This window comes from Colobus angolensis, unplaced genomic scaffold, assembly GCF_000951035.1.
Source record: "Colobus angolensis palliatus isolate OR3802 unplaced genomic scaffold, Cang.pa_1.0 Scaffold685, whole genome shotgun sequence".
In the NCBI taxonomy this organism is placed as follows: domain Eukaryota; kingdom Metazoa; phylum Chordata; class Mammalia; order Primates; family Cercopithecidae; genus Colobus; species Colobus angolensis.
Genome location: NW_012120543.1, coordinates 171,663 through 185,647, shown reverse-complemented (window position 1 = coordinate 185,647; position 13,985 = coordinate 171,663). Strand labels below are relative to the sequence as shown.

The following is a 13,985-nucleotide window of genomic DNA, read 5'->3' as shown; positions in this document are numbered from 1 at the left end:
TTTTTGAGACAGAGTTTCGCTCTTGTTACCCAAGCTGTGATCTCGGCTCACTGCAGCCTCCACCTTCTGGGTTCAAGCGATTCTCCCGCGTAGCTGATATTACAGCCATGCGCCACCATGCCAGTCTAATTTTGCATTTTTAGTAGAGACGGGGTTTCTCCGTGTTGGTCAGGCTGCTCTTGAACTCCCAATCTCAGGTGATCCACCCTCCTCGGCCTCCTAAAGTGCTGGGATTATAGGTGTGAGCTACCGCGCCTGACCTGTGACAAATTTTAACTATAATAATAATCTAATGCATAAATTATATTAAAGTCAGAAATTGTTATTTAGATATTTTAGAGAATATAAAAAAAGTAAACTTTGAACTAATCATATTTATTCTTTACTGAGCTTTCAGCTCAATGAGATTCAACCATCAGTTCTTGCTCTGGTAAACAGGTGACCTTAGCTTTAATTTCCACAATGTCTTTAAAAGAAAGCATATTAATTTGATAAATAATAAAAATCAATTAAGTATTATTTCTGAACATGCAATAATGTAAAATGTTAACTGAAAGAGTAGGTTACAGATATTTTTACAATATGATTGCAGTTTGAAAATATATCTGTGTATATATAACATATTCAATAGCATACAAGCATACAGCAGGAAACATACTCACTTATCACCTCTCTCTTTGTTTCTATCTCTCAGTCTCTCTGTCTTTCTCCCTCTCTCTCAAATTATTTGTTAAAGAAACTGGGTCTTTTGTCATACATTTGGTTCATTGCCTATCCACAGTGATGAAGTCCTAAATTGCTTCTCAGGCCTGATCAGATTCAGGTTTAATGTTTGGCAAGAATATTTCATAGGTGGTACCCATAACAAAGTACATGATATCTGGTTATTTCTCTTTTTGTGATTTTTACAAGGTTTAATGATCATTGTATAAATTCTTTATTTAATTAGAAGTTTTTGAATGACGATAGTCAAATTCTATCTTGCCTTCTTCATATATTAGCTAGAATATTCCTATAAAAATAAAATTTCATCAACAATTGGCTATCTTTATGTACAGCTTGCACAGGGAAGGCAGAATAAATATTTGATTCTTCCCTTTTATTCACAAATTTTTATAAATATAAGTTGGTTTCCTGGCATTCTACAAATGTCATCAATAAGGATCTTCTTGGTTGTTGTTTTTGAGTATCATCATGAACTCATGGCTTTTTAACATATTGATGGGATTCAAACCCTTGTTATAAGATTTTTGAGCAGAGGAATGAGAAGATTTGACTTATGCTTCAAAAAAATCACTCTCCCTGCTATGATGAAAATGTATGGTGAGGGAGCAAGTGTAAAAGCAGAGGGACAAGTTGGAAGGCAGTGTAATCCAGGAAATAGATGTTGGTGACCTCGCCAGGGTAGTAGCAATGGAGGGAATGAAAAGGGGTCAGACTCTAGATATATTTTAAAGGTAGAGTCAGGAGACTTTCCTGATCAATTGGATGTGAAATATGAGAAAAAGAGAGCACTCCAAGCTATCATCAAATTTTGGGGACTGAACATTTCTGGATCAAATGCTCTAACCCATATTTAATTTCACTTCCAGGGCCATACAGGGAAAGTTCCAAAGGTTGTGAGTAACAAGACTATCTTGACCATGGGTCACACGGTGAAAGCAATAACTTTTCAGAGGAGTTCATCTGAGGCCTGGTCATAATAAGTATATTGTAAAGTGATCAGGACTGAATAGAATGTTTACTCGCAAGTATGTCCTGAGATAACATGGAGTAATTAATATATAATACATATAAAATACAAACTTATGGATGGGCACAGTGGCTCATGTCTATAATCCCACACTTTGGGAGACCAAGGCAGGCAAATTTCTTGAGCTCAGGAGGTTGAAACCAGCCTGGGCAACATGGTGAGACCCCATGTTTACCAAAAATTTAAAAAAAAAAATAGCCTGGCATGGCGGTGTGCACCTGTGGTCTCAGCTACTTGGGAAGCCGAGGTGGGAGGATTCAGTGGAGCTCAAGGGGTGGAGGTTGTAGTGAGCCAAGGTCATGCCTCTGCACTCCAGCCTAGGTGACAGTGTGAGACCCTGTCTCAAAAAAAAAAAACCAAAAACCAAAAAACAATATATATATATATACACACACACACACATATATATATATATATATATATATATATATATAAAATACAAACCTAGAGAACCTTAAATTTAGATGCTAAAAGGAAGCTGGCTTCAGATAGTCTAATTTCCTTAATCCCCACCTCCAAAACCACTAGCATTACCATTGTTTCAGTTGAATGTGATAAAAATAAAATATCGTTCGTGAATACGCTTATGGGAAAGATAATTGATACTATCTTGTAGATGTAAATTAAACTTCCAAATCTTGCCACATGGTGAATTGAACATGTTGGTGAGGAATACGGAGGGTGAACAAGGAAATTCCTAGGAGTAAATACAGTGTGAAATATAACTGAAATACTTTATAAGCATTCCTGAGTCCACAATTATATGATAAAGTAGACTTGCTAGCAAAGAAAACCAATAGAAACAAAAAGAATATTACATAATGATAAAAGGATCAATCCACCAGGAAGACAGAATGATCCTACCTGTGTACACACCCAAACAGCAGAGGCTCAAAATACATGAAAGAAAAACTGATGGAGCTGAAATAGCCGAGTCCACAGTTATCACTGGGGCCTTCAACATCCCACTCTTAGCAACTGATAGAATTACTATATAGAAAATCTACAAGGTTATAGAAGATCTGAATAGTATAATCAATACAATAACCAGATCTACATGACATATATAGAACATTTTATCCAACAACAGCAGAGTACACTATTTTTCCACATATCTTGTAACATTCATGATAGACCATGTCCTGGGCCATCAAACAAACCTCAATAAATTTAAAAGAATGAAAGTCATACAGAGTATTCTCTCTGATGACAGAAAAATCGCTAAACACTTGGAAATTATAGTTGACACCTACCATTTCTGATCATTGTTCAGCTCCTTGTTATAGAAGAGTGGAGGTTAGAAGCATTGTCTTCTCAGCTGAAAGGCATTTTAGGCTCAGCAAAAAGAAAGTTTACTCTGTGTATTTCCAAAAGAGTATTGTTGAGGGCAAGGCTGGAGGCAGAGAGACAGTTTAGCAGGATGATGGATCAATCCATCCTGTCATGAAAGCTTGCACTAGAAAAGACAGTACAGCTTGCTGATTGTTAATAAAATCAATTTAGTGGCTGATTGCATTTGGGAAGTGTGAGAGAGGTTGTCTATCAGGTTTTGGTGAGGTTGTTAGACTACAATGGCATAACAGAAGGCAACATTTGGATTCTTCTTGGGGTTTGGTTGATGTCCAGTCTAATCCATGAACATTCACACTCTGTTCTCTATAAATCCTGCTCCATTTTCCAAATAGTTCCACACGGTTACCTCCTCCTTTAAGATCTCTTCCCTAATTATGTCATCTGTGAGAAAAGGTTCTCCTATCTGGACAGGTAGAGGAGTTTGCTTTCTGGGGTTTGTGTGACTGCTCTATTAGGGCAGGTTGGCACTTTGCTTGCCTTACTATTATGTTAGGCCAAGAAATGGTACATGGTATATGACCACTGATTTGTCTTCGAACTTTTATTTTTGTTCCTAATTTCAGAACACAGTGATGGTAGCAGCTCTCCTCAAGGAGAAAATAAAGGTGGAGATTCTTCCCAGGGGAATTTTGGAAAGGAGAACTTTCATGATGAACATGATGGGTATGAGCTCCCACCTCCCCACCTTCAGAAGGAAGATGAAAATGTAGAGGTGGGGAATGTCCAGGAGGACTCCCAAATAAGAAAGTAAGTGACCAGGCAGGCTGGTTTGCACATAGCAGCCCCTGAGACTTTGTAATTCTTTCACTCTCTGTAGTTTTTTTTTTCCTCTCCTTGAAAAACTGAAGAATGCTAGAAGTGAAGTAATGGCTGAGAAATCCTAATTGCAGACCTGGTTTTAAGTGAGTTGAGGGTGTATGAAAAACTGTGTCACATTTCTATGCATTTCTATACATTTATAGACATATCTTTTTATCCATTTCCCTACAGCAACCCCTCTACCTCACAACCCAATAGTAGGAGTGTGAAATGCCATAGTGAATACCAAGATAGAATTCCTCCAGAGAGAGAAGTGGAGAAGAACACACAGAATGGAGACCTGGAGACCTGGTTCAAGGTCACAGTGAGTGTCCTGAGAAAATGCAAAAGCTGTGCAGGAAAGGTGGGTTAGGGAGAGTTGTGTTAATTACACGTAGAAATACTAGATATTTTTCTGAGGATGGGGGAAGTTAACATCTAAGCACAGGTTCAGAAAAACAATGTAAAGGGAACAGGCTGACTGCAAGAGGTTGTCTAAAAGCAAAGGTGGAAACTACTGCCAAGAAGATGGAGCAGCTCTCCACAAGATGCCTCATGGCTCAAGCTAAGTGTAGCAGTGTTGAGTTTCTGGAGTTCTTGTCAGAGGTGCAGGCTGGATCTTCAATAGGTAGAATCTCCTAGCACCTTAAAAAAAAAGGATAATTTAGAACATCTGAATTTTATTATCTGGGAGGTACATTTGGAATAGAAAGAAAAGGACAACTAGGAAATCCATGTCTGGCAAAAAAAAAAAAAAAAAAAAGTTGAAATCATGTTAATGGTCCCTATCTTAGAAGTCTTTTAAAGCTCCATTAGAAGGTTAGAATAAAACACTTAGTTGGGTTATTTTCCAGACTTAATTCCATGTTGTCTCTCTTCTATCCTATCCCTTCTTCTCACCATTAGATTCCCTGTGGGATAAAGTATGATAAGACTTGGATAGTGAATTCAATCCAGAGCCATTGCAATGTCCCCTTCACTCCAGTCGCTGTAAGAGAAGATGGTGAAGCCAGATGAGTGGGCACAAGGGAAGGGGAGACGCCTGACTCAGCAGGAGCCACTGATCTCTGACACTATTGCTCTTGCCTTTATTCCCTGTAGTTCCACTACAACAAAAATCAGGCCCACTTCTTTGTTCAGGATGCTAGTGCTGCCTGTGCATTAAAGAACGTCAACTGCAAGATTCATGATGAGAAAAACCAAAAGGTATATGTCAACAACACTCCCTATATGTAGTCTCTGGAAAGGAGGACAGGCCAGGGGCTAGTCTTTGTCTTTTTGAGATTAGAGGTCCTGGTGCTTACCTTGCCTTACCTTCTTGCAGGTATTTGTTTTTGTCAATCTTTCTGCTAAACCCCAGTCTATGCAGAAAATGTTGAAACCAAAAGAGATGGCACAGCTGAAGGTAATACAGACTCAAGGCACCTCTTCTTCCCCTACACCTGTACTTCCCTGTCATGACCACCACACCACCAGAGCCTCAGAGCTGCTTTCTTCGTCTCTGTCTCTGCAGCTGACCCTGAACAAACGATATGATGTCTCCCAGCAAGCTCTTGATCTCCAGAGGCTCCGCTTTGACCCAGGTATGGCTGACAGCAGCAATTCTAGGGCAAGTAGGGGCAGAACAGTCTGCCTGGGAGGGAGATTTATATGGATGGCAACTTTGGGAGGGGTTGGTGCTGGTGCTGGTCCAGTCAGGCCCCTCACAGCCTTCTGATTCCCCTCTCTTGGCTTCCTGGAGACTTGGTGAAACATCATATTGATATAATCCTGAATCGAAGAAACTGCATGGCTGCCACTCTGAAGATCATTGAAAGGAATTTCCCTGAGGTGAGGCCTTAGGCCCAGTGCTAGTATTTAATTAGAGGGGTGGAAGAGATGGGGTGAAAGGCAGATTTGTCTCCAAGCCTCGAGATAGTATCCATCATTCTAACTGTTCTTACCTGATAGCTATTATCTTTGAACTTGTGTGACAACAAACTGCACCAGCTGGATGGCCTGCTTGACATTATAGAGAAGGCTCCCAAAGTCAAGACCCTGAACCTCTCCAAAAATAAGGTAAGAAGGGGGAGCCAGATCAACTTTGGATGGAGGGTGGATGGCAGTACACACCAGGATAATGGCAACAAGCAGGCAGAGGTACCTGTGGGTGACTGTGAGGGCTGGGGGAATTCGGGACCCAGGGTTGCAGGTGTCTCTCTTTCCCTGGCCCTCCTTCTCCAGTTTCCTCCCCATCTTTCTTAGCTGAAGTCAGCGTGGGAGTTGGACAAGGTGAAAGGGCTGAAGCTCGAAGAGCTATGGCTAGAAGGGAACCCCTTGTGCAGCACCTTCTCTGACCAGTCCGCCTATGTAAGGTCAGTGGCAACCCCTATCGCCCTTCCTGGGCACCTTTGCTCCCTGACATTGGGGCTTCCCTGTGTCTGAAAGTGCCCTTCTGCAGGAAGGAGCGGCCTTGGTCCTCTGGGAGGACCACAAACCTCCCCTCCTACACATACACACACACACACACACACACACACACACACACTCCTTTCTCTGTGTCACTCACTCATCTGTGCTTAGAGGTCTCCTTTCCTTCCTCTGACATGCTCCCCTTTTCACCTGCTCTGGGGTGTGTTTCCCGCCTGTCTCTACCCAACTTCCTCCAGTGTGCCCTCCGTGAGTGTGCTCCAGGAAGCGGGACTCCCCCACCTCCCCAGGACCAGCAGTGTTGAGATGCTGGTGCCCTGGACCAAGAAGACTCCTTTAGTCCAGGGCCTCATACTGAGATAGGCCTTCCTGCCTCCATGCTGAGATGGGGCTTCCCTCCCCTGTCCCAAGAGGGGTTCTCCTCTTGCTCCAAAAGTGTCCCGCCACCTGTCCTGGGCTGACATTGGGGCTTCCCTGTTTCATACTGAGGGCCGAGGCCCTGGGTGGCTGCTGTCATGCCATCTCTTCCTCTGGCCCAATGCCAGGAACTGGGCCTTCCTTGAGGAGAAACCTGGGTTTCCTGAGTCAAGGGACCAGAAGCGGGCCACATTCCTGAGGCAGAAGTGGAAGGCAGAGGGCCGAGGAGGTTGAGGAGACAGAAGGACAGGCCTCTCAGGGCACTGCCTCTCCTTCCCTCCACACCTCACATTGTCCTGCCTGGGCCCTCAGAGGAGTCCTGGGTAGCCCGAGACGGGTAGCATTTCTCAATCAAGGTGCCAGCACAGAGGGGCACAGGAGTCAGGGACCATCAGAAGAGAATGCAGTGGTTGGGAGAGTGGGTTCCCAGACTCTGAATCCCATGCTGAGCTGGGGCCTGACCCTTCACTCCTCCTGGGAGAAGGTCTCTTGTCCCTGTGGCTGCTCTGTTTCCCATGCTCAGCTCAGACTGAGCTCACACAGGTGAGAAAGGCTCCAGCCGCATCCAGTGGGCCCCAGCCCAACAGGTGCATGTTTTCCCTTCCTGCCTCAGTCCCCAGGGCCAGCTGGGGGCGATGAGAGAAAGGGCTGCAGCAGGGGAGCCCTTTTCTCCTCTATACCTCCCTGAACTCCACCTCCACAGTAGAACATCTTTCTCTTCCCTTTACTTTGCATCCTGTTTCTCCCTTGTCTCTCCTCTCCTATGTCTCACCTGTCTCTCCCTCCCCTACCTTCACCCCATTTCTGTTGTCATCCCCCTGCCTTACCCTTCCTGTCTCCTGAGCCCAGCCTCACTCACCTACCTATCCCAGCATCCTGGGCATCCCTAAGGGCTGACCTGGTCTTGGCCAGGGCCAGGCCAGGCGGACTGATGGACAGCCAGTGGGGTAGCAGAGCCCTGCACTCCCACTCCATTTCCTGCTCCCTGCGGAGCCTTCTGTCAGGATTTGGACAAAGGGGAGGGAGGGAGGGGGAAGAAACCCTGGAGCTCCCAATGCTGCTTCTTGTGGCACTGGAGAAGAGAGTCGGGGCAGTCTAGGTGGAAGCTAACCAGGAGGAAGGAGAGGGAGGAGAGTGAGAGGGGGAGGCAGAGGGGGAGGGAGAGGTAGAGGTAGAGGGAGAGAGGCTGTGCAACTCTGAATTGTCAATCACTTCATTCTATTTTTTGTTATGGACAGTACCATCCGGGAATATTTCCCCAAGTTGTTACGCCTGGTAAGTATTCACTGTCATCATTGTCTCCTCTTACTCAAGTACATGACCTCCATGCCTGCCCTCAAGTCCTTTGGCTCTTGCCTAGATTACATGTTTGTATCCAACCCTCATCCACTTTAGAGGCATAGATTCCTGAAAAAGACAAGAATATTCTCCCTGGAATAAAATGTCCTTGAATACACACAAGCATTCACACTCACTAATTCACACAAAAGTTGCATCTAATAATATAGATGCTTCCAAGACCCACTGTTGAAGACTCCAACTGTTGTCTTGCTGATAGAATTTTGAGAGGGCCATTTCACGCCTCACCTCTAACCCTTTTTCCATCTGGGCCTGTTCATCTCCTTGCTCATCCAGCTTTACCTCCCTGGTATGCACTGCTGACTGCCTCTTTCCTTGCTCAGGATGGCCAGGAGTTAGGATCTCCAATTATAATTGGCACTGAAGCCCCTGAGATAATAAAACCTTGTAAGGTAAGGAGGGACCAGATTTGAGATATTGTAACGGATGTTTTTTAAACCACATAGTTTCAAGATGTCTTTTCATTCCAGGAAAGCTATAAAGGATCTGAGACCATAAAGAGTCTGGTACTTCAGTTCCTGCTTCAGTAAGTTCCCCAGAATCCTAAAGCAGTGGAAGGCTGAGACAAGACAGGCCACCCAAGCAAATGTCTACTCATGGATTTAGGAAGTCTTCAAGTTTCATTTGGGGGCCCAGGCCACAGAGATAGCCTATCCCCACTGCTCTTTCACAGGTATTACTTGATCTATGACTCTGAAGATCGAAAGGGTCTCCTCAGTGTTTACCATGACAAGGCCTGCTTCTCCCTGACCACTACCCTCAACCCTGAGGACCCAGAATCGTAAGTGTCACAGCTCTGCCTCTGGTCTGGGGCCATGTGGCTCCCCCAAAAAGGCCAGTTCCTGGAAATGTCTGCACTACCCGGACCACCCACTCCTGTCCCTCCTCTTCTTCTAGGAGCAGCTTGGAAAAATACTTCAAGGATAGCAGGAATATAAAGAATATCAAGGACCCTCGTGAGTGTGTGATGGGGGAAGATCAGCATGGGAAATGGGGTGGAAAGTCAATAATAAGGTACAGGGTACAGGGTGTGGCAGCCCTCAATGCTTCTCTTTCTCACACAGGCCTGAGGGTTCAGTTGCTGAAGCACACAAAACATGAGATTGTGGACTCCCTCAGTGTATTGCCCAGAACTCAGCATGACCTTAACTCCTATGTGGTAGATTTGTGCATCCAGACGGTGAGCACCTGCTTCCTCCCTCAGTCAGGCCCAGAGAGCTGGAGTAGATAGGAAGTAGGTAGGTGGGTAGGAGGATCATGAAGGCTCTAGTTTTTTCTTCTTCCCTTTCAGGAAAGGATGCTCTTCTTTTCTGTCAATGGAGTATTTAAGGAAGGTGAGTGTCTATAGATTCTTCTCTCCAGATGACTCATTACTCCCTTCCCCAGGCTGGGCTTACTCCAATAACGCTCTCAGCTTCCCAGGTTGCTCTTCTCCCCTCCCCTTGCATTCTTCCTCTCCATTTGTGTTCCTCTCCTGGCAACTTTCTGTTATCTTTGTGTTCTTTCCTTTTTGTTCCCTTCCCTTTGTGTTCTTCCTCTCCCCCAGTTTTGTTCCCAAACATCATTACTTCCTGACATCCATACCTGTCTGCACCTGCACCGCTCAGGCGTTAGGGACAGTCTGTAGAGTTTGATGGTTCTCATCCCAGGTTGTTACTTTGCGAACTTGGGACATTGTCCTGTTACCTAACCCCTCAGTTTCCTCATTTGCAAAATGGGGTTGGTAAGCTCATCTCCTGAGCAACCGTGTAAAATGAATCAAGCGAACTTATGTTTGTCAAGAGACCTGACACATGTTAGGGAGTTCTATCCCTGGGAGCCAGTTGTTCCTAATGTTGCCCTCTCAGTCCCTGAAACCCCTCCTGACTCTCACTGAAAAGTTGTCCCAGCCTGGCTCCCTTCAGGGTACAAAAAGATTATCTCCTTGACTGGAGAACCCTGTATGAATTTGTAAAGCATATGCAACTGTAAGGAAGTATCATTGTTTGTTGTCTTTAAAGTGGAAGGAGAATCTCCGGGTTCTGTTCTTGCCTTCACCCGAACTTTCATCTTGACTTCTATCAGCAATTCCAAGTAAGTGCTGTGTTGTGGGTGGGAGTACCCATTCTGTTCTGGAGCCAATGGTGTGGTAATGTGGTGGTGCAGTCCTCAGGATGTTCTCAGTACCATGGAAAGCCAACTGGTAGATCCAAGAAGAGGTCTAGATTATGAGAATACCTGATTCTCTTTTTGGCCACAATACTTGCTAATTAGCTGTGTATCTTTTTGTCCAGTTATAAGATTTCTCTATGAAACAGTCCTTTTCTGAAAATGGGATGTCTACTTCTTTTGTAAAGTGTAAATGCATTGGGGTTAAATCTACAAATCTAAGGAAACTGGTAGACAATCTCTCCGAAGGTGGACTCTGCAGCAGGGGTAAAGCCTACCAGCCAAGGAATCTGAAAGGTGGGCAGAGTAGGGGCTTGGAAGGAATCTGGTTCCTCAGTGGCAGTGGAAGTAGGATTATTGTTGAAAGTGTGGGGTTGTCCATTTTTCCAGTTGTCTGAGAGCTTATCTTTCCTTCAGTCTGTATATTGTGAATGACAAGCTGATTGTGAGGAATGCCAGCATGAAGGAGACCCAGAGTGCCTTCTCCATCCCAATGCCTGCACCCTCCTCCAGCTCCTTGCCTACCCTCTCCCAGGAGCAGCAGGAAACGGTGGAGACTGTCTCCATTGAGTCTGGGATGAAACTTGAGCAGTCTCAGAAGTGAGTGCTGGGAGTCTTTCAGGATAGATGTGAGCTGGGAAGAGTGGGGAGTGAAAAACGGAAACTTTCAGTTAATTTGTAAAAATAACTATTTAGATGTTGTGTTTCCAAAAATGAGTGGGCTCATAAAGTATATACATTAACTGTGATAATGAAATTAATTTTTAAACAATATAGAGTTCAGATCACATGACATGATCTTGTATATATAAAATCCTATGGAAACCACTTAAAAGCTTGTTAAAATTAATAAACAAGTTCTGCATTGTTTCAGGATACAAAATCGATATACAAAAACCAATTGTATTATTATATACCTGTAATGAACAATAAGCAAATACAATTAAGAAAACAATTCCATGTACAAAAGCATAAAAATAACATAGGAACAAATTTAACAACAAAAAAATCCAAAACATTTACTTCGAAATCTGCAATAGATTATAGAAAGAAATTAAGGAAGACCTAAATAAATGGGATGATATCCCATGTCCCTGGATTGGAAGAATTAATATTGTTAAAATGTCAATACTCCCCAAATTTATATATAGATTCAATGCAAATGCAATCCATATCAAAATCCCAGCTGGCTTCTTTGTAGAAATTAAGAGGTTAACCCTAACATTTAAATGAAAATACAATGAATGCAGAATAAAAAATAATTTTGAAAAAGAACAAAGTTGGAGGACCCACTACAAAGTTACTGCAGTCTTACTACAAAGCTACAGTAATCAATCCATACTGAGTGATACAGACCTAAGAATAGACGTATAGATCAATGTAATAAAATGAGAGTCCAAAATAAACCAGAATCCTTACCTTTATGGTCAATTGTTTTTCTACCAGAGTGCCAAGAAAAAAAGTCAATGGGTAAAGAAAGAATAGCCTTTTCAACAACTGGTGCAGGCACAACTGGATATCCACTCACAAACAATGAATTTGTACCCCGTCATATGCCATATACAATAATAAATCAGAATAGCCAAAGGCCTAAAAGTTAGAGCTAAAACTATAGAAATCTTAGAAGGAAACAAAAGAGTGAATCTTTGTGACCTTGAATTAGACAATGGTTTCTGACATATAACAAAACACACATATACACACAAAATTAGATAAAGTGGATTTTTCAAAATTTAAAACTTGTTTTGCATCAAAAGGCACTATCAATAAAGTGAAAAGACAACCCAAGAATCAGAAAATATGTGCATTATTATATATCTGATAAGGGACTTGTATTCAGAATGTATAAAGAACTCTTGGAACTCAACCATAAAAATGAAAATAACCCAGTTTAAAATCTAAACCACACTGAGGTATCACTTCACACACAGCAGGATGGCTACCAGTTTTTGAAATTGAAATAACAAGTGTTGATAGGAGGAAAGCAATAGGGAGAGCTGTGTTAAAAGATACAAAATTACAGCTACACAGGAGGAATAAGTTCTAGTGTTTAACAGCATTGTGGGATGACTATAGCTAACAATAATATGTAGTTTCAAATAACTAGAAGGAGAATATTAAACATTCCCAACACAAAGATAAATATTTAAGATGATGGATGTGCTAGTTACATTCATCTGCTCACTGTACATTGCATGTATCAAAGCATCATTATGTACCCCATAAATATGTACAATTATGTCAATTAAAAAAATTTTTTTAATGTTGACAAAGCTATGGATAAATTGGAACCCTCATACATTGCTGGTAAGAATGGAAAATGATGCAGCCACTATGGAAAATAGTTTAGCAGTTCTTCAAAATGGTAAATATGGAATTACTATATGACACAGCAATTACACAAAGAGTGATGAAAACTTGTGTTCACACAAAAACTTGAAAATGAGTGTTTATTGCAGCATTATTCATAATAGTCAAAAAGTGGAAACAATCCAAATATTCATCAATTTATGAAGATAAATCAAATGTGATATAACTATATAATGAAATATTACTTGGCGATAAAATAGAATGAAGTTGTGATACATGCTATAACATGGATGACCCTTGAAAATATTATGCTAAGTGAAAACAGCCAATCACAAAAGACGATATATTGTATGAGGTCGTTTATATAAAATGCCCCAAATAGGCAAATCCATAGAGACAGAAAACAGATGAATAGTAACCAGGGTCTGGGCAAAAAGGGGAATGAGGAGTGACTGCTAACAGGTAAGGAGTATTTTTTTTAAGGTGGTGGAAATGTTTTGGGTAGATAAAATTGTAATGGTTACACAATCTTGTAAATATACCAGAAAAATCACTGAATTGTACACCTTAAAATGGTGAATCCTGTCTTATACCACAATTTTAAAATTAGAGGATAATTTTTAGTTTTGAATTTCTATTTATTATTTCTTGAACATCTTTTTTTTGTCAATATGTATTAAGCCCTTGTTCATTTGAACAACCCGATTTTTCTGCTTTGTATTCTAGTGGGCAAGAATGTCAGCGACAGGCATTTTGGTTTTCCGTAGGCCTTTATTCATTGTTACAATAGTGCTCATATTGGTACATGTGTCCCAGCAAAAAGTAGCATAGATTAAGGGGTGGCATTGCATAGTCAGTGTGTCGGAGATCACCTGTTCTTCTCCCACCCCAGGTGCCTTCAGGACAGTGAGTAGAACTACACCAAAGCTGACCAGGTTTTCACTATGCTCCAGGTGAGATCTGGGAATCAAGTGGGTAAAACGTGGATGTTTCCTATATTTCAAAAAGGCCAGAAAATTGAGGCCAGGTGGTCTGGGTATGGAACCCAGAGCATCTGGCTCTTTGGATGTCCCAACTCCTTTTCTTTAGTTCCTCTAGACCGAGAGCAAGATCCCAGTGGAGGCCTTCAAGCAAATTCCCTAAAAGGAGCCCTTTGACGTCTTCTTTGTCTTCATTCACATCCTCTTTGTTTCCTCTTTTTACCAGCCTAAGGCCATGCCCAGGATTGGGGTTGGCGGCCTGGCTCACCAGAAAGCCAAAGTTAACTTGCAGGCGAGGTAACATAACCACTTGAAGAACCAGTTGTTCTGTGTATTCGCCCCACTCATAATCACCATTTATTTTCATAATAAAGAGTGATGTTACACATTGTACACTGCATGTCCTGGATTGCTCTTCCCCTGCCCCAACCATGAGCCAGCAGGGCCAGGACTGAAAG

At 42.4% G+C, this 13,985-nt stretch overlaps 1 protein-coding gene across 1 annotated transcript in view; it reads left to right on the top strand.

The window, feature by feature from the left end:
- Window positions 1–13,690, top strand: part of LOC105500773 (nuclear RNA export factor 2-like) — a 25,005-nt gene extending 11,315 nt beyond the window's left edge. The window contains 20 exon segments of the mRNA XM_011926443.1: window positions 3,670–3,769; window positions 4,097–4,229; window positions 4,811–4,894; window positions 5,006–5,110; window positions 5,229–5,309; window positions 5,418–5,487; window positions 5,646–5,734; window positions 5,855–5,962; window positions 6,149–6,258; window positions 7,969–8,005; window positions 8,413–8,481; window positions 8,560–8,615; window positions 8,763–8,870; window positions 8,987–9,045; window positions 9,154–9,269; window positions 9,381–9,423; window positions 10,090–10,162; window positions 10,655–10,837; window positions 13,440–13,500; window positions 13,646–13,690. Coding sequence (XP_011781833.1) covers window positions 3,670–3,769; window positions 4,097–4,229; window positions 4,811–4,894; window positions 5,006–5,110; window positions 5,229–5,309; window positions 5,418–5,487; window positions 5,646–5,734; window positions 5,855–5,962; window positions 6,149–6,258; window positions 7,969–8,005; window positions 8,413–8,481; window positions 8,560–8,615; window positions 8,763–8,870; window positions 8,987–9,045; window positions 9,154–9,269; window positions 9,381–9,423; window positions 10,090–10,162; window positions 10,655–10,837; window positions 13,440–13,500; window positions 13,646–13,690 — 1,730 coding nt within the window.
- Window positions 13,691–13,985: the final 295 nt, after the last annotated feature.